The sequence below is a fragment of the Ursus americanus genome, chromosome 9, assembly GCF_024610735.1.
Source record: "Ursus americanus isolate L20-20 chromosome 9, mUrsAme1.1.p, whole genome shotgun sequence".
Lineage (NCBI taxonomy): Eukaryota > Metazoa > Chordata > Mammalia > Carnivora > Ursidae > Ursus > Ursus americanus.
Genome location: NC_142135.1, coordinates 67482738 through 67503410, shown reverse-complemented (window position 1 = coordinate 67503410; position 20673 = coordinate 67482738). Strand labels below are relative to the sequence as shown.

At 41.1% G+C, this 20673-nt stretch overlaps 1 protein-coding gene across 1 annotated transcript in view; it reads left to right on the top strand.

Moving 5' to 3' along the window:
- CLVS1 (clavesin 1) overlaps window positions 1-20673 on the top strand; it is a 168331-nt gene that overhangs the window by 119210 nt on the left and 28448 nt on the right. Inside the window, exons 3-4 of the mRNA XM_045789033.2 lie at window positions 8092-8202; window positions 12278-12513. Coding sequence (XP_045644989.2) covers window positions 8092-8202; window positions 12278-12513 — 347 coding nt within the window. The remainder of the gene's footprint in view (window positions 1-8091; window positions 8203-12277; window positions 12514-20673) is intronic.

Genomic DNA, 20673 nt, shown 5'->3' with positions numbered 1-20673 from the left:
GTCCTGAGGAGTGGCCCATTATATACTTTTAAGTTGGGAAGGGGTTAGGGATAGGGCAAGTTTCTCTGAGGAATTTGGAAGCAAGGTTTCCAGGACCTTGAGGGGGCTAGCTATTGTTGGAAAAAGGTCATTTATTACCGTCTAACAAAACCTTAGTCATGAGACCCTTCAGATGTATATTAGTGGGTTATGCTTGGGGGATGATTGTCAATAAGTTTCTTGGGGCGTAGAGGTAAAGGAAGTTTCCAAAGGAATTTTTATAAGTTAAAGTGGATTTACAGGACTGGGAGTCAGCCCAAGATTGCCCCTTGCCTTTAGCAAAGTATTAACAATGAGGCAGCTGAGTTCCTAGAGGAATGTCACTCTACCTGTTTCAAGGACTTGTTCGTGGGCTGTAGGTAGGAAGGAAATTTAATTTTTCTTTTGCCTTTGTTTCCCACATTAATAGTATATAATTCTTTTTATATATTGTTGATTTCTGTTTGCTAATATTTTGTTAGGGACTTTTGCGACAATATTAATGAAGGATATTGATCTGCAATTTTATTTTTTGGTATTGTTTTTGCATTAGGGTAATACTAGCTTCATAAATGAATCAGAAAGTGTTTCCTTCTCTTGTATTTTCTGGAAGAGATTGTGTAGAATTGGTGCTAACTCTGATAGTTTAGTGGAATCTTCCAGTGAAACTGAGTCCAATGGTTTAGTTTGGGTAACTTTTAAAATTACAAATGTAATGATTTTCTTAATAGTGAAGGGCTATTCAAATTACCTGTTTCATATTGGGTGAGTTGTGGTAGTTTGTGTTTTCTGAGGAATGGGTCCATTTCTTGAGAGTTGTCACGTATATATGTGTATAATTGCTTGTGGTAATCCTTGATTATCCTTTTGATGTCTGCAGAGTCAGTAGCTATATCTGCTCTTTTGTTTCTGATCTTGGTAATTTGCAACTTCTCCCTTTGTTTCTTTGTCAGTCTAACTAAAAGTTTGTTTATTTTATTGACCTTTGCAAAGAGTCAGCTCTTTGTTTCATGGAGTTTTAAACATTTTTTTTCTATTTTCAATGCCATTGATTTCTGCTCTTTATTGTTTCTTTTCTTCTCCTTGATTTGGCTTTAGTTTGCTCTTCTCCTTCCACATTCTTAAGGTAGGGGTTTTAATTTATTGATTCAAGATTTTTCCTCTTTTTGTATGTATGTGTTTAGTGCTATAAATTTCCCTGTCAGCACTGCTTTAGCTGTGTTTCACAAATTTTGATACATTGTATTTTCATTTCCCTTCAGTTCCATGCATTTTTAAATTTCCCTTGAGACTTCTTCTTTGACCCATCCATGAATTATTTAAACATGTGTTCCTTAGTTTCCAAGTGCTTAGAAATTTTCCTGTTATCTTTCTGTTATTAATTTCCAGTTTGATTCCATATGGACAGAGAATATACTCTGTATGGTTTCACTTCTTTTAACACTGTTGCAGTTTTTTATGTCCCAGGTATGGTTTGTCTTGATATATGTTCTATGGTCACTTAAAAAGTCAGCGTATTCTGCTGCTAATGGATGGAATATTTTACACATATCCATTAGATCCTGTTTATTAATGGCATTATTGAGTTTCTTTATATGCTCACTGATTTTCTCTCTAAAAGTCTACCAATTGTTGAAAGATGGATGTTAAATTTGCCAGTATTTGGGGATTTGTCTATTTCTTCTTTCAGTTCTATTGGTTTTTACTTCATATATGTTGCAGCCTATGTAGCTATCTGTGAAGTGACTTTCTTATAGACAACATAAGCAGACACACACACACACACACACACACACACACACACACACACAGTATGTCTTCTAATTCACTCTGCCAATGCCTGTCTTTTAACTGCAGTTTTCAGACCATTTAAATTTAAATGAATTATTGACTTGTTAGGGCTTAAGTCTACCATTTTAATTTCTCTTTTCTCTTTGTTCTCTTTGTTTTACATTTCTATTTTCTCTTTTTTCCCTTCCACTGGGTTACTTATACTTTTGTTAGCATTCTATTTTTATTTATCTATGGTGTTGTTGAGTATATCTCATTGTACAGCTTTTTTAGTGATTGTTTTAGGTATAGCACGATACATTTATAACATCACAGTCTTTTGATATCGCTATTTTATCAAGTGAAGTATAGAAACCTATTTCCCTTTATATCCCTTTTCCTCCCCAATTTATAATATAATTGTTTTAAGTATTTCCCCAACATACATTTTGAACCACATTAGACAGGGTCATGATTTTTCCTTCAGTTTAGAAAACTTAAGAGGAGAAGAAAAGCCTATCATATTTACCTATATTTTTGGTTGCTGTTTCCTTCCTTCCTTCCTTTCTTCCTTCCATCCTGATGACCCAAGGTTTTTTTCATCATTTCCTTTCTGCTGAAGAGTATTTCCTTAAACCATTCTTTCAGGGTACGTCTGCTGTCAACAAATTTGCTTGGTTTTCCTTCACTTGAGAATGTCTTGATTTCCCCCACATTTGTGAAGGATATTTTTGTTGGGTATAGAATTCTAGGTTTTTGGTTCTTTGCATTCAGCACCTAAAAAATATTGTGCCACTTCCATCTGGTCTCCATGGCTTCTAATGAGAAATCTGCTGTCATTTCATTTGTTTTTCTGCTATAGGCAAGATAATGTTTTTCTCTGGAGACCCTCAATATTCTGTCTTTAGTTTTCAAAAATATAGTTATGATGTGTCTTGGCATCAGTTTATTTGAATTCATACAGTTTGGTGTTTGCTTAACTTCTTCAATCTGTAGCTTTATGTCTCCGGCTACATTTTGGAAGTTTTCAGCCATTCTTTCTTTGAGTTCTTTTCCAGCTTTGCCCTCTTACTCCCTTTTTTTAGGACTCTGATGTCACAAATGGTAGATCTTTTTTTATAGGCCCACAGGTCCCTAAGAGTCTGCTTTCCTTAAGGTCTTTTTTCTTTCTGTTGTTCAGATTGGGTAATTTTTATTGTTCTATCTTTCAGTTCACTAACTTTTTCCTCTGTCCCCTCCATTCTGCTGTTGAGCCCATCTGCTGAATTTCAACTACTTCTTTTGGTTATTCTATTTTTCAGTTCAGAATTTCAAATTGTGGTTCTCCTTTATATTTTCTATTTCTTTGCTAACACTTCCTATTTCTTTCCTGAATTTTTCTATTTTTTTCATTTGTGACAAGCATGTTCATAATTGTTTGTTGAAGCCTTTTTTCATGATGGATAATTTAAAGTCTTTTTCAATTAATTCTAACATCTCTGTCATTTGGTGTAGGCCTCATTTTTCATTCAGTTGGAGATTTTTCTAGTTCTCGATATGAAGAGTAATTTTTATTATTTTAACTTGGATATTTCTGTATTATGTTCTGAAATTTTGGATCTTACATAAACGTTCAGTTTTAGTTTTTCTTGTTTTTTTGTTTTGTTTTGTTTTTGTTTTTCATTTGTTTGTTTGTTTTGGATACCACTCTGGCCAGAAAAGGGGGGTATGCTGCCTCATTACTGCTAGGCGGAGGTAGACATCCAGGTTCTCATTTGACCTCTGCTGACATTCAAAGAAGGGGACCTCCTCATTACTACTGGGCAGGGATAGGAGTTCTGGCTACCCACATGGTGTCCATTGACACCATGGTGGCAGTGGTTTCATTACCACTTGATGACAGTCAAAAGTCCTGATTGTCTGCTCTTCTGACAGCCTCCCAGTGGGGAAGGAGAGGGTATCCTCATTACTAGCATGCAGGGGACCGGATGCTACGTAGTAATAAAATCTGAATGCTGGCACAAATGAACATCTGGTCAGTGGCCACTGCATCATGATATCTCAGGAAGGTTTTGGCAGCTCTGCAGTTCCTACAAGGCACATCTCTTTTGGTTAGTGACAATCAGGGCATTAACAGTTCTTTCCAGAGAGCTGGCCCTGATTCTTTAATTAGCTGCAATTCTGAGCTCAACAGTTATTCCTTCTGCCCAGGTACCTACTACTCTGAAAGGATCTGGCCACATCCATAGTGTTATATGTCTCTAGTTTACCCTCTTATTCTCCACACTGAAGGCCCATCTGCAATATTTATTCCACTGTGAGAGTCATGTATAGTGGAATTTCCTCCATCTCCTCCCTTTCATAGTTGAGTTTATCCCCATCAACTGGCTTTTCCAGTTCCTTTAAAAATTATTTTCCCTGTATATTCAGACCTATTCCTTATTTCCCTATCACTCTCTTGGTCATTGGCTCCTCCTCCACTTACCTCAAGTCAGCGTTATTCTACTTTTCACACTTTCTGATATCAGATCCTTATCTTAGTAACACTTAGATGCTTTAATAGCTATCTCATATAGGAAACATGACACATGGATGAGAACAGCCTTACTCTGAATATTCAGAGAGCAAAGAGGGAATGCTGGACATGAGTGAGTGGAACTCAGATTTGTAGGTCAGTTGTTGAGTCAGTATTCCAAGTAGCAGGGATTTAGAGGTAGTGCTCTTTGAATATGGAGTTAGAATGCCTTGAGGACTAATTTGGAAGATGTGCTTGCCCTCATAATTATGTGCTGAACTATAGAGAGGCAAGGTATGCTCTGATGTTTTAGTGAAGAATTAAAGACACTAAACAAATCATTACTTGATTGCCATTGTCTATGTCCCCACCACCCCATAAATGCTATATTTGTTTAATTTGATAAAGCATCAAGCAGGCCACCAAGGAATAGTTATTAAGTCCAATTTTAAAAACATGATCCTATTTGGAAAGGAAAGAATAAAGAAAAGAAGGAAATGAAAGGAAGGGAGAGGAAGGGAAGGAGCTTGTATAACCTTAGTGCTGTCCACCTGCACCTTTGGTCTTTCCCTGACTAGGCACATGGTAGGATCCCACTTCCTGACCCATTTGAGGTCTGGCACGTAATTGGCCTATAACATATGACAGATGAAGAATGCCACTTTCTGGTAGCCTAACTTAAGAGCTAAGGTGTGATTCTTTTAGCTATGGCAAGCAGAACTGCTCCAGATGGGTGAGGCTGCATCCCTGACTGAGAGCAAATCAAGCGTGGCTCCCTGCCAACCCAGCAAGGACATTCTATTCTGTGTGAGCAAGAAGTAAATCTTTATAGCTTTAAATGATAAAAAGCAGGAGTTGTGTGTTATTATAATATAATGTAGCCTGTCCTGAATGATTGAAAATAGCAGGAGTATGTCTTTAGCAGTGGGAATATACATGACTTTTCTTTTTTCTTTCTTGTCTTTCTCTATTTCCTAGTTTTTCTAAAAATTTTTTTAAATCTATTTTTGACTTTTCTAGAATGGGTATTATTTTTGTTATAAGGGAATAACCTCATAAATAAATTAGGGATAAATTTTATGATTTGTGTATGTTTATAATTTGAAGTGGTGTTGCATTTTTACTGACAGATGCATGAAGTGTACAGAAATTAACACCGTGTTCTTGAACCTAGGGTACATTTTAGCATGTACTCCTTAGTCATGAACAACTCTGACAGTGTTACACTGTCATTGAATCCTGGCCTACCATCTAGAGATGGGGCTCCTCCAGCCCCTAAAAAATGCACTTCCATGAGGGTAGTGAGCCCCTTGGGGTCTTAGGAGACATTTCCCCTTTATCTGTGGTTTGCCTCCTCTGTATCTGTCGTTTGCTAATGAGGCAGTGAGGTAGGCAGGCAACACCACCAACAATGATAGGCATTGCTTATCAGAGGATTGTGTTTGCTATTTTTCCTTCCTCCATCTTTCCCTTGTCTCTCTCACACACACACACACACACACACACACACACACACACACACACACACTTTTATTAATACCGTGGGCAGGGTCATTTGAGAATACCAGAACATTTGCATGTTGTCTTTATTAGAAAGGAGGACTTTTCGTTTGAATGTTTTAGAGAGACCTGGAGAAAAGAGATCTAGTTTCTACTCTGGCCCAAACCCAGACCTCTGAGGCACAGGATTTTACATGCATGTATTTGCACATAGTTGCTGGCTGACCTGGATGAGATCAATAAAATCCCACGCCTTCAAGCTGGCAGACTTGAACCCAGGGCCAACCTAGAGAGAATGGACTGGGTCTCAGGCTGGTGTTTTTTCTTTGAACCTCCTCTGGCTCAAAGAGAAGACAGTTTTGATGTCTTTGATGACTGAGTTTCCATGGACTAAAACTAAGAGTCTCTAGACATTTTTAAAAGGCTAATATTTTCTTTGAGATTTTGCCTACTGCCTCCAGAGTATTATTCACAGTTTTCTTCTACTTTACTAACCTAAAAATGTATAACACAACAGGCTCTCAGTAGAAATAAAAATCCTCTTATTGGACCTATTGAAAAAAGATAGTAAAGCCCTGGTTTTACAGATAAACCCTTTATAGTCCTCACCTCTTCTTCTGTAGTCCTTCAGAACCCATGCTTAGTGTGGGATAATGAGTTATATTTCTGAGTAACAAGTTCAAAAGGACCAAAAAGAGCGAGGTTAATGTTTAGCACTGATGCTAAGGAAAAACTTTGGGGAATGATCTTTTTTAAATTTTTTTTAAAGCACCAAAGAATGTTTAGTTCCCAAATTACCTAAAAGAGAAAAGACAGCCTTATTAAGAACTTTTACATATTTAAAATCAGATTTAGAATAGTGAGAGATTATGACACATGTACAAATTCGTATAAAAAGCCTCTCTACCTTTACCTGGTGGTTTCATTACATTTTTAATTATAAAATAAATTAAATAAAAAATAGATACCCTCCAAAACAAAGACTTTTAATCAAATCATCTGATTTATCTTCAAAATATGCAATTCCTTTGTATTCCCTAAAATGTCTAGGTAGAGGCAAAAATAATTTTTAAGTTTTTAAAAATGCCAACCCTTATGTACACAGTTCAGTTACTTACATTGGGATCTGGGTCTCGGTGTGGAAGATGCCTGGGGATCTTGCAGACTCACAGGGCTCTGAAAAAAAGTTAATAACCCTCTTGCCTTGTTACTAAAAAAGACCCAGGCAAGGCATTTCATACACCCTCAGGGATCAACCTGCTGCCTGAACCGTTAGCTCAGTTCCGTAGGCTCCTTCTGCTTTCATCTCCTCTTGCTTACATTTTACAAAGATGTTTGTTGCAATGAAATTGATTGGCAGCACACTTGGCAATTCAAATTGAATTGGTTGTTCCTCCTTTTTTAATTCCATTAACCAAGATGAACGCAATGCAATCTGTGGGAGCCCTACATCAAGAACTCAGGTCCTGGTGCTGTGGGACTAGCTCGGACTTCATGGTCAAGGACGCTTATTTTGTAGATCTAACAAGCATGGAGAACAGCTTCTCAGTTTTTCTGAAAGATATGCTTGTGCCCTGATCTGGATTCTAAAATTGGAAGCATTTGGAAGTTGCTCTCATTTCCTGATATATACAAAATATATTGATCTGTAGAAGAGGAGGCCCGTATTTCCTCAGTGAAGGGAATCAACCAGCCCATCCATCAACAAGTAACTCTTCCCTGGGCCCTACTGTGAGGAAGCTAGCTCTGGAATTTGTGGAAACGTTGCCAGCAAATGCTGTCAGACGTTGGTGGATTCCAGAGAGCTCCAGCTCTTCAGATCCTTTGAAATCATTTTCCAGTCCCTTCCTACGCCCAGAAAGTTCAGCTGTTGCCTTGATAATGCCAGCAGAGAGGGTTGTAGCTGGCGAGCAGAGAATGAGGGTAGAAGAGGGAGTATATGCTCAGGGCTTGTAGGAACTGAAGCTTTGGTTGCCCGACACGTGGAAGAATTCGGACTCCCTGACTATCTGGGTCACACACCCTCCTGAGCCACGTCAGAGGTCATATCATTTTGACTTGGGAAAGACGGAGTTGGCATCTACCTATGCAAAATTTTTAAGTTATGGAGTCAAAGGGGAGGAAGGAGGCAAGGGGAATAGAGGAAATGTTAGCAACCAGGAAGCATACACGTGTGCTTGCTTGTTTTCTTACCATTAGCTAGTGCTTCCGTCATAAGAAATAGGTTGTTCCCGGGGTTGAGGTCCTGCTGGCCCAGTCCAATCTGGAACGTGTGCTAATTGGTATGCATTTCTCTCTTTCCGCCCCAGGACAGCTTTCCTGCCCGCTTCGGAGGAGTTCATTTTGTCAACCAACCCTGGTACATTCATGCCCTGTACACGCTCATCAAGCCATTCCTTAAAGACAAGACCAGGAAGCGGGTAATGCAAACAAACACCCAACGGGGGGGATGCTGAGGGGCAATTACCGGACCCTCCTCCCAATCTCTCTGGATCCCTTCTCTCTCTTTCTCTCTCCTTCTCTCCTTATTTTGCACTGTGGGTTTTCTGCTTTTCTGTAATCCCTGAGCCTCAGCTGGAGTTTGCAAATGGCCTGGATTTAATCAATAATTTAGTAGAACTGGGTTATTTTCAGAGTCCCAGTGACAAACCAAAGGAAACTTTGAAGGCATGCAAATACCAGATGCCCATTTTACTGTAAGTGCTCGAGGGAGGTATGGGGTCAAGCAGCTTCCCGTTCATGGCATATTTTAATAGCTAGCATTTTGTCCTGCAAATGTATTATCGTGATGAAGAATGTTTACCATTCGTTTTTCTTCCCCACGGCTCTTGGGTCATCGCTGCCAGCTCCATCACCTTTGGAGGCTGGGAAAACATTCTTCACGAGAAATAATAATGCTTTTAGGAAGAAGGCTTTTAAAGTCTTAATTGCATCAGCTGATGACATTCGGGAGGCTAGCACCTTCCATCAGAGCCGGGGTTTTTCATGGCATTCTGATTAGCCGAGAGACTGAACACTGTTCCACCACTCACTCTGAATCTCAGTTTCCTCATTTAGAAAGACGGGGAAACTAACGTCCAGATCATCAAGCTGTTGGGTAATTTAAAGAGGCAGCATATGAAAGCAGGTAGCGTAATGCCACTCATGCGGTACAAACTCAGTGACTCTTATTCTCTTTACCACTTAGCTTCCTTTCTTTCAAATTTTCTGATTTCAGTTACCTTCTGGGTCAGGTGCACTACCTCTCAAGGGAATCTGACCAGGGTCATTCTTTTTTTTTCTAATTTATTTGTTTATCTATCATTTTATTTATTTATTTGTCAGAGAGAGACAGAGCACAAGCAGGGGGAGTGACAGGCAGAGGCAGAAGCAGGCTACCTGCTCAGCAGGGAGCCCAATGCGGGACTCCATCCCAGGACCCCAGGATCATGACTTGAGCCAAAGGCAGACACTTAACCAACTGAGCCACCAGGTGCCCCTGACCAGGGTCATTTTTAACAGCACCTTACATATGCCCCTACACCCGGGGGACCCCATGCTGGGGAAGAGTCTGAGTATGCAGGGGGGAATGATGATGTGAGCCCCCCCCCCACCTACCCACATACACACTCTGCAGTGTCCCTAAATCCTAAACCTCAGATGCTTCCAGATCCTTAGGAAACATTGCAGCAGGGTATGGGACGGGTAATTCTCCTGTCCCCAAACAAGGGTGGGACTAAGAACTAGAACTCACCAGCCTAAGAAGGCAGAGACATTTGGAAGCATTTTGCAATCTGTCGAAGGCTCAGGACAGTGCTAAGGACAGAGAAGTGTTCTAGACTGTTCCCAATATGTTCCCAGTGGCTGCATCTTCTACTCAGAAAGGAGCTAGTGGAATTCCTCCCACAAAGTAATTGACACTTGCTGCTGTCCGGTAGAAAGGAGTTTCTGGAGCTCTGGACACAGAACAGAATCTGATAGGTAAAGAGTCCAGGCTCTTATCTGTTGAGTTCTTCCATAGCACTCCAGGAGACAGGGCCAGTTTCCACAGCATCGCTTATCCTTTAAGAACTGGAGATGTTGGCTGTACGTGGGAACGCAAGCTGGTACAGCCACTCTGGAAAACAATATGGAGGTTCCTCAAAAAGTTAAGAATAGAACTACCCTATGACCCAATAATTGCACTACTAGGTATTTATCCAAAGTCTACAAAAATACTGATTTGAAGGGACACATGCATCCCAATGTTTATAGCAGCATTATTAACCATAGCTAAATTATGGAGAGAGCCCAAATGTCCATTGACTGATGAATGGATAAAGAAGATATGGTATCTATACGTAATGGAACATTACTCAGCCATGAAAAAGAATGAAATCTCACCATTTGCAATGAAGTAGCTGGAGCTAGAGTGTATTATGCTAAGCTAAATAAATCAACCAGAGAAAGACAAATACTGTATGATTTCACTCTTATGTGGAATTTAAAAAAACAAAACAGATGAACACAGGGGGAAAAAAGAGAGAGGCAAACCATGAAATAGACTCTTAACTATAGAGAACAAACTGAGGGTTGTAGGAGAGGCAGTGGGTGGGGGATGGGCTAAATGGGTGATGGATATTATTAAGGAGGGCACTTGTTGGGATGAGCACTAGGGTGTTATATGTAAGTGATGAATCCTAAATTCTACTCCTGAAACTAGTATTACACTACATGTTAACTAACTGGAATTAAAATTAAAAACTTGAAACAGAAAAAATGAATATCACAAATAAAATTGATAGTACAAAAATTCTTTAAAAAAAAAGAACTGGAGGTATTGGGTGGGTGGGTACAAATATTTGCTCTAAACACCAGGGCTAATATTTATTTCCAGGTTTTCCATGTCTCAAACACTATAGTTCCTCTTCAGAGGTGTTTTGCAAAGGCCAGAACACGTGGATTTCCTCAAAAGCAATAATTCTTATTAAAATTGAGATCCAATGTCAGAAAATGTACATTGTTTTCTGAAGTGCTACAGTGTTCTTCTGAAGAATGTTAGCACTTAGCTTCTTGTTCCTTTCCTTTTTAAATGATGCCATTACATCATAAGTTAAAATCAATAAAACAGAATAATGTAGCAAGTATATGCCTCTATTACATAATGTTATAATATAGTCTATAGTATATAGCACAATTGATAATTTTATGGTATATTATTATTCTATATTTCAGTGTTTTATTTTATTATTATTTTTTTAAGATTTTATTTATTTGTTTGAGAGAAAGAGAGAGCATGTATGCGCAAGCATGAACAGTGGAGGGGGGGCAGAGGGAGAGGGAGAATGTGGGACTTGAATCCAGGACCCTGGGATCCTGGCCTGAGCTGAAGGCAGGCACCTAACCTGGTGAGCCACCCAGGTGCCACTATTTTTAAGTATTTTTAAAGTCCCATTTACATTGCATAGTGGTAGCTGTCGTGTGTGTGTGTGTGTGTGTGTGTGTGTGTGTGTGTGTGTACACTTCTGTGTGTATAGTTGGTGGTCCTACACATGGGTATAACTTCTGTGACGTGAAGAAGTGTGGGAACTGATATCATTCCACAGATGGACTTTAAATAGACTTTCAGAAGTCAGTTCCTAAATTGTAGGAAATGGTGATTCTTGACTTATGGCTTAACCACTTTGTGGATTTGTCTGAAAATAATTGTAATTTGGGGATGTTTTATCCCCTGCTTGGCCAGTTTCCATCACCATCCATTACATGTTTAGAAGATGCAGACTTATTTGGGGTGTTAGCCCTCAGTCCAGACAAATGGAAGATGGCTGTAAAGATATCTGTAAGTTCTAAGGCCACAGTTTTCAGTTCCACTGACTAGTGAATGGGGTTTTACCTTATGCCCACATCACCCTGGGATCTGTGAATGTATTAAAAGAGTAAGAAAACACTATCCCTTTTCCTGAATATTCTTCTCTTCCTGTGGGCAAGCAAAACATAAATGAACAAGTCAGAAAAAATGGAAGTCAGCAAATAATAGTTAATTGGGGGCAGCAAGGAGGAGAACCAGAGTGAACAGGTGTCTCTGGGACAGACTGAGGAAGAGGCTGCCGCTTGGCAAAGGCCTGGAAGGGACAGGGAGATGGAGAGGCTACAGAGGGCAGAAAGCCCTTGGGGGGGGGGTGGAAGGATGTGGGGATGCCTGTGAAGCATGCTTGGGGGTTTGCATGGCCTACATCGCTACCCCTTGGATCAGCAGGGATAATTAGGAGATTACTGGATGTGTAAATTTGGGCCATGGCCAAATAATACCCAATTTGTTCATAAACTTCATTTTTAAGGACTATTAATTCAGCCCCTTTTCTGAGCAATAAATTAACATTTTATGAAGATTAAGCTGCAGACACAAAATTGAATGCCTCTTTAAACACCATGATCACCAGCAGTGCATCCAATTTGTCATTGCTAAATTTCGTATTAAGTTAAATAGCTGCTCGTATGTTTTGGATTTTTTGTTGATAATTATTTTTTCCTTTCCAGATTTTCCTGCATGGAAACAATTTAAACAGCCTTCACCAGCTAATCCACCCAGAATTTTTGCCCTCTGAATTTGGAGGAACACTTCCTCCTTATGACATGGGTACTTGGGCCCGGACGTTACTTGGTCCAGACTACAGTGATGAAAATGACTATACTCACACTTCCTACAATGCAATGCACGTGAAACACACATCCTCCAATCTGGAGAGAGAATGCTCACCCAAGCCGATGAAGAGGTAAGACCTGCATTATCAGGGCCTTCCAGTCAGAGGTCAACAAGCATTTTTGATTTGGGCCTATTGCGGGTTAAGTAATTGAGGACCTTTATGGGCACAGAACTTGACTAAAATAAATTGCAATACATTCTCAGCTGATTTCAATAGAATTGAAAGCAAATGGGGCTTGGCTGGCCCAGAAATCGAGTTGTCCCTGTTGTATTAAAGAAACAGTTAAAGGCTGGACCTTGATCATGTCATGAATACAGTGCTCATCCCTAGGGAGTCTGAGTTAACACACAGAGAATGAAATGTTGGGCCTTTGAGATGCCCTGGATTGAAAAAGCAACCTGCCAGAAAGCATTCCTATCATCCATGCATTTAGAACAATTTATTGAGCATTTACTTGCCTATAGACACTGATGGGCCCTGGGAACATATATATGAATAAGACATCAAAAGAACAGAGAAGTGTGGCCCAGGAAAATCTGTCCAGTAATACTTTTGTCAACATGTTTATAAAGCGGGTGACACTGGAGCTAGGCTCTGAAGAATGAAAATCAGCAATCCAGGCTTAAAAAGGAGGAGAAGGCATTTTAGGCAGAGGGGACAGACAAAGGGATGGGATATTCTGGTGTGGCCAACAGTTGCACAAGGGGTGCGGGGTGGGAGTGGACATGGAATGACATTCTAAAGATTGTTGCATCTGGGTGATGAAATATATTGCATACTGAATTTAATGGATTGCCATGAAAGAGGGATTTTTAATATCGATGTGTAAATAATATATGGGTGCTTTTTCATTGTAAAAATTAAAACCTTATTTTTAAGGCTATAATCCCCTTCAACCACTATCCCCAATCTCAACCCCAATTCCTCCCAAAGGTAACCACTGTTATGAGACTAGGGTGGACCCTTCCATTCCATTTTCCATATATTACATGCATCTATCGACACCCATAGAAAATATTGAATATTGTGTATTAGTTTGCTAGGACTGGTGCAACCATGTACCATAGACTGGGTGGCTTAAACAACAGAAATGTGTTTTCTCACAATCCTGGAGGCTCAAATTCCAAGATCAAGGTGTTGGCAGGGTTGGTGTCTTATGAGACCTTGCTCCTTGGCTTGTAGATGCCTGCCTTCTCCCTGTGTCTTCACATAGACTTCCCTCTGTGTGTCTGTACCCTAATCTCTTTTTTTTTTTTTAAGATTTTATTTATTTAACAGAGAGAGACAGCCAGCCAGAGACGGAACACAAGCGGGGGGAGTGGGAGAGGAAGAAGCAGGCTCCCAGTGGAAGAGCCTGACGTGGGGCTCGATCCCAGAATGCTGGGATCACGCCCTGAGCCGAAGGCAGCCGCTTAACGACTGCGCCACCCAGGCGCCCCCCTAATCTCTTTCTATAATACCAGTCATGTTGGATTAGGACCTACCCTAAAGACGTTGTTTTACCCTAATTACTTCTTTTAAAGTCTGTATCTTCAAATACAGTCACATTTGGAGGTATTGGGGGTTGGGACTTCAACATATGAATTTGGGGGACAGGGCACAGTTTATCCCATAACTCGTTATATACATCCTTCTATGCCAGTAAATGTAGACACATCTCATGCTTTTAATGCTGCGTGGTATTCCAACAGATGATTATGTCACAACGTAGCTGTTTCCTTCTTGATGGGCGTTTAGCTTATTTCTGAGTTTTTTCTCTAGTCCGAATGAAGAGACTCGGTGAAAGTCCTTGATATGCCTTCCTTTGTTCTCACAGGAAGTTCCTCAGGTAAACTTGGAGCCCTGTAGTCGCTGGGTCAGAGGGTGTGTGCATCTTAAATTTAGCCCACACTGCCTAATAGCCCTCCAAAATGACCGCTTGGATGGATACTCCCACCAGCATGTGTGAGAATGTCCTTCCCCAGACTCTTGAAAAGTACTTGATATTATCAAACTTTAATTCTAATCATCATTGTGATGGCAGGACAATTCTGTGTCATTTTTGTTTTCATTTGTGTCCCCTCACCAGACATAATTAGGCAGAGAAATGACTCTGGTTTTTATGAAGATCATGGAATTCACAGGGAAATGTAGACTAAAAGCCATCAGAAGGTGGATGAAGGCCATAGCTAATACTGAAGCAATGAAGACTGGCTATAGTCTGGAGGAATTTGGAGAGGGAGGAGAGTCACTGTTAGCAGCTCCTTTGGATAACTGGGCTTACACTGATGTCCTGAAGCAAGAGAGAGTGTCCAGGAGGAGATCTCCACATTTCCTGCTCAGCTGGGAATATTGCATTCACATGTCTGGTAAAGCCTCTCTACTGAGAATGGAGAGATCTGGAAATTCATTTTTTCCCCAGGTTAGCAGCTGACATTCCCTGAAAAGTGTTGGTCATGGGCTTGAGAGGCTGGCTTGTGTCTCTACTGTGAAGGGACAGACCTTACTGGTATAGGTAAGATTGTCTCGCCCAGGTTCTGACTGACTCTCAGTCCAAGCTCCAGCACACTAATGATAATAATGTAACAACTCATCCTACTGACACTGCTTGGAGTCCTTTATCTGCATTAACTCTCTAAATGCTCACCATAACTGTATGAGAAAGGTATGATCATTTTTCCTATTTCACAAGTGAGGAAACTGAGACACAGAGAGGTTAAGCAACTCCTCAAGGTCACACAACTAGTAAATGGCCAAGCTAGGATTCAGAGCTGGGCAGCCTGGCTCCACACTCTGCGTTCCTGTCCTCTGTAAAATATGGCACACTGTCCACTTTTCTTCATACTTTCTACCCTCACCTCTAATGCCAGTCTTCTCTCTCCAATCCCTCCATGGGTAGGAACATTGACCCTTCCTGCGGTTTGTCCCTACCTTAACTCTATAGAATTAGATAAAGTCATCATACCTTCATATTTGTAGGAATGTCCAAAGTCCAGAGGCATAAAATAGGAATCTGCCATTCTTTCTCCAGATGATCAGTTACAGACTTACATCTCTTTTGGGTGATTAGAGATGTCCTGACTCCAAGTTCTGCCTCTGAGTTGACATTGAAGATCAGAGGAGGTGATGGCCTCCATTATGAAACGGTGAATTCTGGAGACTAAAGTCTTTGTATAACATTTATTCACTTCACGCCCTCTTCAAGAATCGAACTCAATGTCCAACACATAATAGACACACAACAGACACCCTGTGCATGCTTGATGCATATGAATGAATTAATGTTGAATGAGCTGCTATCCTCCAAAACCCACCGTTGGTACAGCTGTCCAACTGCTCCAACCAAACCGTCAGCTCCCAGATGGAGAGACCTGATTTCTCCTGTATTTCATGGATCCCAACTTATAGTATCTTACAGCCTAGTAAGGGAGATGAGGTTTGCCCACAAATAACTCTAATATAGTGCAGAATGGGAGAGGTAATATAAAGGAGATGTAAAAACCTGCTTCAATGTTCTAAGGAAGCATTCACTAATTTTAACAAGGAAGACTCTTAGAGAAGACCTCTTGGACAAAGGCAGGTTTTGGGAAAGGTAAGATATTGAAGTTAAAATGCATGACTGGGGTGCCTGGGTAGCACAGTCGTTAAGCGTCTGCCTTCGGCTCAGGGCGTGATCCCGGCGTTCCGGGATCGAGTCCCACATCAGGCTCCTCCGCTGGGAGCCTGCTTCTTCCTCTCCCACTCCCCCTGCTTGTGTTCCTCTCTCGCTGGCTGTCTCTCTGTCAAATAAATAAATAAAATCTTTAAAAAAAATAAAATAATAAAATAAAATGCATGACTATGCCAGAGAAACTAGTAATTGTGTACACATCTCATTACCTACCAAGGCCATCAAGGTATCGTGCTCATTCTTGCTTTCATTGCTGGTAGCATCCTTGGGTCATTGCTTGGGGATTTTATTTATTTATTTATTTATTTATTTATTTATTTATTTATTTATTTATTTTTGGGAGTAGGGGCAGAGGGAGAGAGAAACTCCAGCAGACTCTGTGCTCAGCGCAGAGCCCTATGCAAGGCTCAGTCTCATGACCCTGAGATCATGAACTGAGCTGAAACCAAGAGTGGGTCACTTAACTGAGTGTGCCACCAAGGCGTGCCCCATTTCCTGGGGATTTTAAGCAGCAGGAGGATGGGCAGTGAGGAGATTGGTACCCGCAGTGATGCAGCAAAGAGGGACTATCCCAGCTGTGGGACTGTGCTGTCAGGTGCTTCATTGATGGAGGTCGGTGTTGACTGAGAAAATACAGGGACAGAACAGCCACCATTCATAGCATCTCTGAACCTTCAGAACCCATAGGAGCATGAGGAAATGGAAAACAGAATTGGAGATCTTAAAGGTAATCTCTTCCGGGGCGCCTGGGTGGCACAGCGGTTGAGCGTCTGCCTTCGGCTCAGGGCGTGATTCCAGCGTTGCGGGATCGAGCCCCACATCAGGCTCCTCTGCTATGAGCCTGCTTCTTCCTCTCCCACTCCCCCTGCTTGTGTTCCCTCTCTCGCTGGCTGTCTCTGTCTCTGTCAAATAAATAAATAAAATCTTTAAAAAATAAAATAAAATAAAGGTAATCTCTTCCAGCTTCCCACACGATGTGGTGTCTGTCCTCCAGCCCAGGCTGTCAGCCAGCCTCAGCGTGCATTGCCCAGAGATGGGGAGGCAAGTAACTGGGCAGCGTGTGCCCTGTAGCATGGCTTTAGGAAGTACCTCCTTGGTCTGAGCCAGATGACCTAGCTTGGCCCTGTGGGATAATGTTTTAACTTCCAATGGGTAGACACTGCCTAGAGTCCCAATCCCTGCCACCATAATTCCCACCAGTCTTCAAGTCCATTTGGAGTCAAATGGGCTTTTGTGGACTGTACGTGGAACCTAGCCACTATTTATAATGTGGCCTCTGAGTTCCAAGTGGCTCAGAACAATGCTTTCTGACATGTGTAGAGTAAAACCCAAGATGTATAACATTCTCAGTGGATTAGTGGTTCTAACAAGCTCTTTTCTTCTTCCAGATAAATTTGATTCAACCCTTAAGCAGAAAAACTTTAAAAAAAATTATTAGTTTAGCACGCGGGTGGCTCAGTCAGTTAAGCGTCTGCCTTTGACTCAGGTCATGATCCCAGGGTCCTGGGATTGAGCCCCACATAGGGCTCTCTGCTCGTGGGGAGCCTGCTTCTCCCTCTCCTCCCCACTTGTACTCTCTCTCTCTCTCAAATAAATAAATAAAATCTTAAATAAATAAAATCTTTAAAAAATTATCAGCTTAGATGGAAAATTTTCTCAACAGATTATTTCAATATTGATCTATTCTTTAATAAAATGATGCTTTTATGGGCTTTTGAATGTGTGGCATTCTCTGCTTCAATACTAAGTGACCCCAAGGTATTGTATTTTTACCTTCTTGTTTCTGTTTTTTATTTTACAATTTACTCTATTTCCTTGCTCCCGGGCCATCAGCTGTCACTTTCTGTTCCTGGAACTTTGTATGTCAGAAGCACTCTGTTTCATTCTATCTAATTTACTACTGGACTGTTTTCAGCTTGAAAAGTAGGTAGCCCAACTTAATAAAACTGTCCAACAAATAACAGTAAATAGGTTCTGTAATAGTTATGATGATTTGGCTGCAAATAAGATAAAACTCCAACTGGACTGCTTTAAACAATATGGACAATTGATTGTTTCACATAATGAGAAGTCACAGAGTGAGGTGACTACAGAATTGTGTGTTCCAGTAGCTCATTGGTGGCGCCCTTGACCTAGGCTCTTTCCCCTGTGTCCTGCATGATGAAGACTTCTCAGGCAGGAGTGCACCCCTGATTCACATGGGCAGGTATGCCCAAACCAGAGGGGCTTTTTGCCACCTAGGAAGGAAGGAGGGGATGGCTTGGGGTTGGGACCCAGTAGCCTGATGTTTCTGCTTCATGAAGCAAGGACATGGCCTTTTCATCATTGTGTAGATTTTGTGATATCTCTTTCAATTATTAGGCTTTTTAATTATTGCTTATTAATTGCTTTCTGGTTCTAGCCTTAATCTCTAAATGGCTATAGATATTATTTAAAAGCCTTACACACAGACACAGAGAAACACACTTTCTTGAACTATTGGAGGATGATTAGTCATTTTTGGAGAAGTTATACTTAAAAAGCACATATATGTATATATTATAAATGCGTTCATATACTCACACATATGCTCTATATTGTGTATATATGTATAGGGAAATATGTGTATGTGTATATATTGAAATATGTACAGATGCATATACCTACACACATACGTAGATTTTTTAAAAGATTACTGGTGACAAACCTCATGCACATTTTATCCTAAGATCTGATTCCGAGTAAGGAACTGGGGCTTTCCCCGGAGCTGGAGCCGTCCAAGTGCAGATTGCTCTGCAGATAGGGTGCTTTGGAAGAGCCCTGCTCGGATCCCTGCACTCAAGAAGCACAGGTGTGACCCGCCCCCTGCAGCCTGGGAAGCCACACAGATGGCCCAGAATGCCTTCCCTCGTTACTCTCTCGGTCTCCACTAAGTCTCACCAGCCCTGGAGTTGATGATCTCAAAGAAATAGAAAGCTTTCTTGGCGTTTCTGGGCTAAGTGAAAGGGAGTGGTCTGAAAAGCCAGGCTGTCTGCCCTGTGAAGCCACCACCTCGGCCAGCAAGGGAACAGCTGATTTTCCAAGCCTGGGGTGTGGGGTCGCCCTGGTGGCAGGGCAGGGTGCTGTTCTGGACCAAGAAGGACTGGCATAGAAAGGGGAAGGGGAAGGGACCAGATCAAAACTTTGCCCCCCCCCCAAAAGGCAGGTGGTCTCTGCCAGAGCAGCCAGGGAGAGAAAGCTTGTATCTTACACCATCGTCTCTTGAGTTGATCTTGAGTGGGTTCCTCTGGCTGTACCACTGCAGACAACTTCTGTTTGCAGGATAAACATCCCCCATGAAAATTGTATATAAAATACTAAACTTCTGTATAAACGTGCATTTTATTTTTCCCCTCATTATCAGGATTTAGGAAATTTTAGAACCAGAGGAGGTTCCTAGAGATCACCTAAGTATCATCAGCCTTTCTGCTACAAGGACCTTTTCTTTTGCCCCCATATGGTATATATATATAAGTTCTTGAGAGAACATTGCATTTGTTAAGTAATTATAAAATCATGTTGCCATAATGTAATCCGTATTATTTCATAGAATGAGCCTAAGATCTTTAATTTTAATAAAAACAAAGTTACTTACTATTTAATTTAAATTTTATTCTCCTAGATAGTAAATTTTGTTAAGTTTTGTGGCTTATAAACAATATAAAAATATCTGCCTATCCCCCCTTGCCCATTGCTGCTTATGTGAAGTCGCTGGGACTAAGGCTCAAGCCTCCTGGCTTTTCGTCTGGGGGTCTTCTGTACGGCCATGCAGCTAGCTCGTTCTAGAAGCATGGTGTCTTGCACATGGCAGATGTTCCATACATATTTAATATTTTATAGCCTGAAAAGTGTAAGTAAAGGGTGCACAGACGTGCCCCTTTTTTCACTACTGCTTAGATTAAAAAAATGTTTTTCTTCTTCTAATTATCATAGTCAAGGTCCTGAGAAGTCTCACAGGGTAAAAATCTGTGTCACCAAAGCTCTTTGATCTTAGGAATCTTTCTGTGCACTCGGCTCCCAGAGCCTAGGGTAGGTAAACACCGTGCCAGCATTCACAATGGAAAATGAGGAAGCCGATTTAAGTTCATGGAGACCCAACTGGTCTGCACCTTGGCTGACAATTTTCATCCTCATTGTTTCCTGGAGGTCCCCATGCATGGGCTCAGGTGTACCTTTCTGCTTTTTGATCTGGGCTCAATCTGCCACACAAGGAAAGGGAGTATTATTTTATCTAAGATATGAGGTGGGACTGTAGTCTTGTTGCCTCATGAATTTTCCAAAAGAGATTCATGTCTCAGCACTGAAAGAGAAGCTCCAAGCCGGATGTTAGCAGGGCCATGGCTCCTTCTCAGAAGCCCAGAAATTACCAAAGCAGAATAACACGTTTTACTTCCTGTGCAGGTAAGCTGCACAGAGTTATCACTACACCCAGCCACCAATGGAGTCAGTCTGAGGAAAAGCAGAGTCAAAGTAGCTTTGAAGATACCCGGAGAGGCAGCGTCCAGGGCTGGGAGCAATGCCATGCCCACCCTGGCCATGTCTCTCGGGCAGATATTTACTGA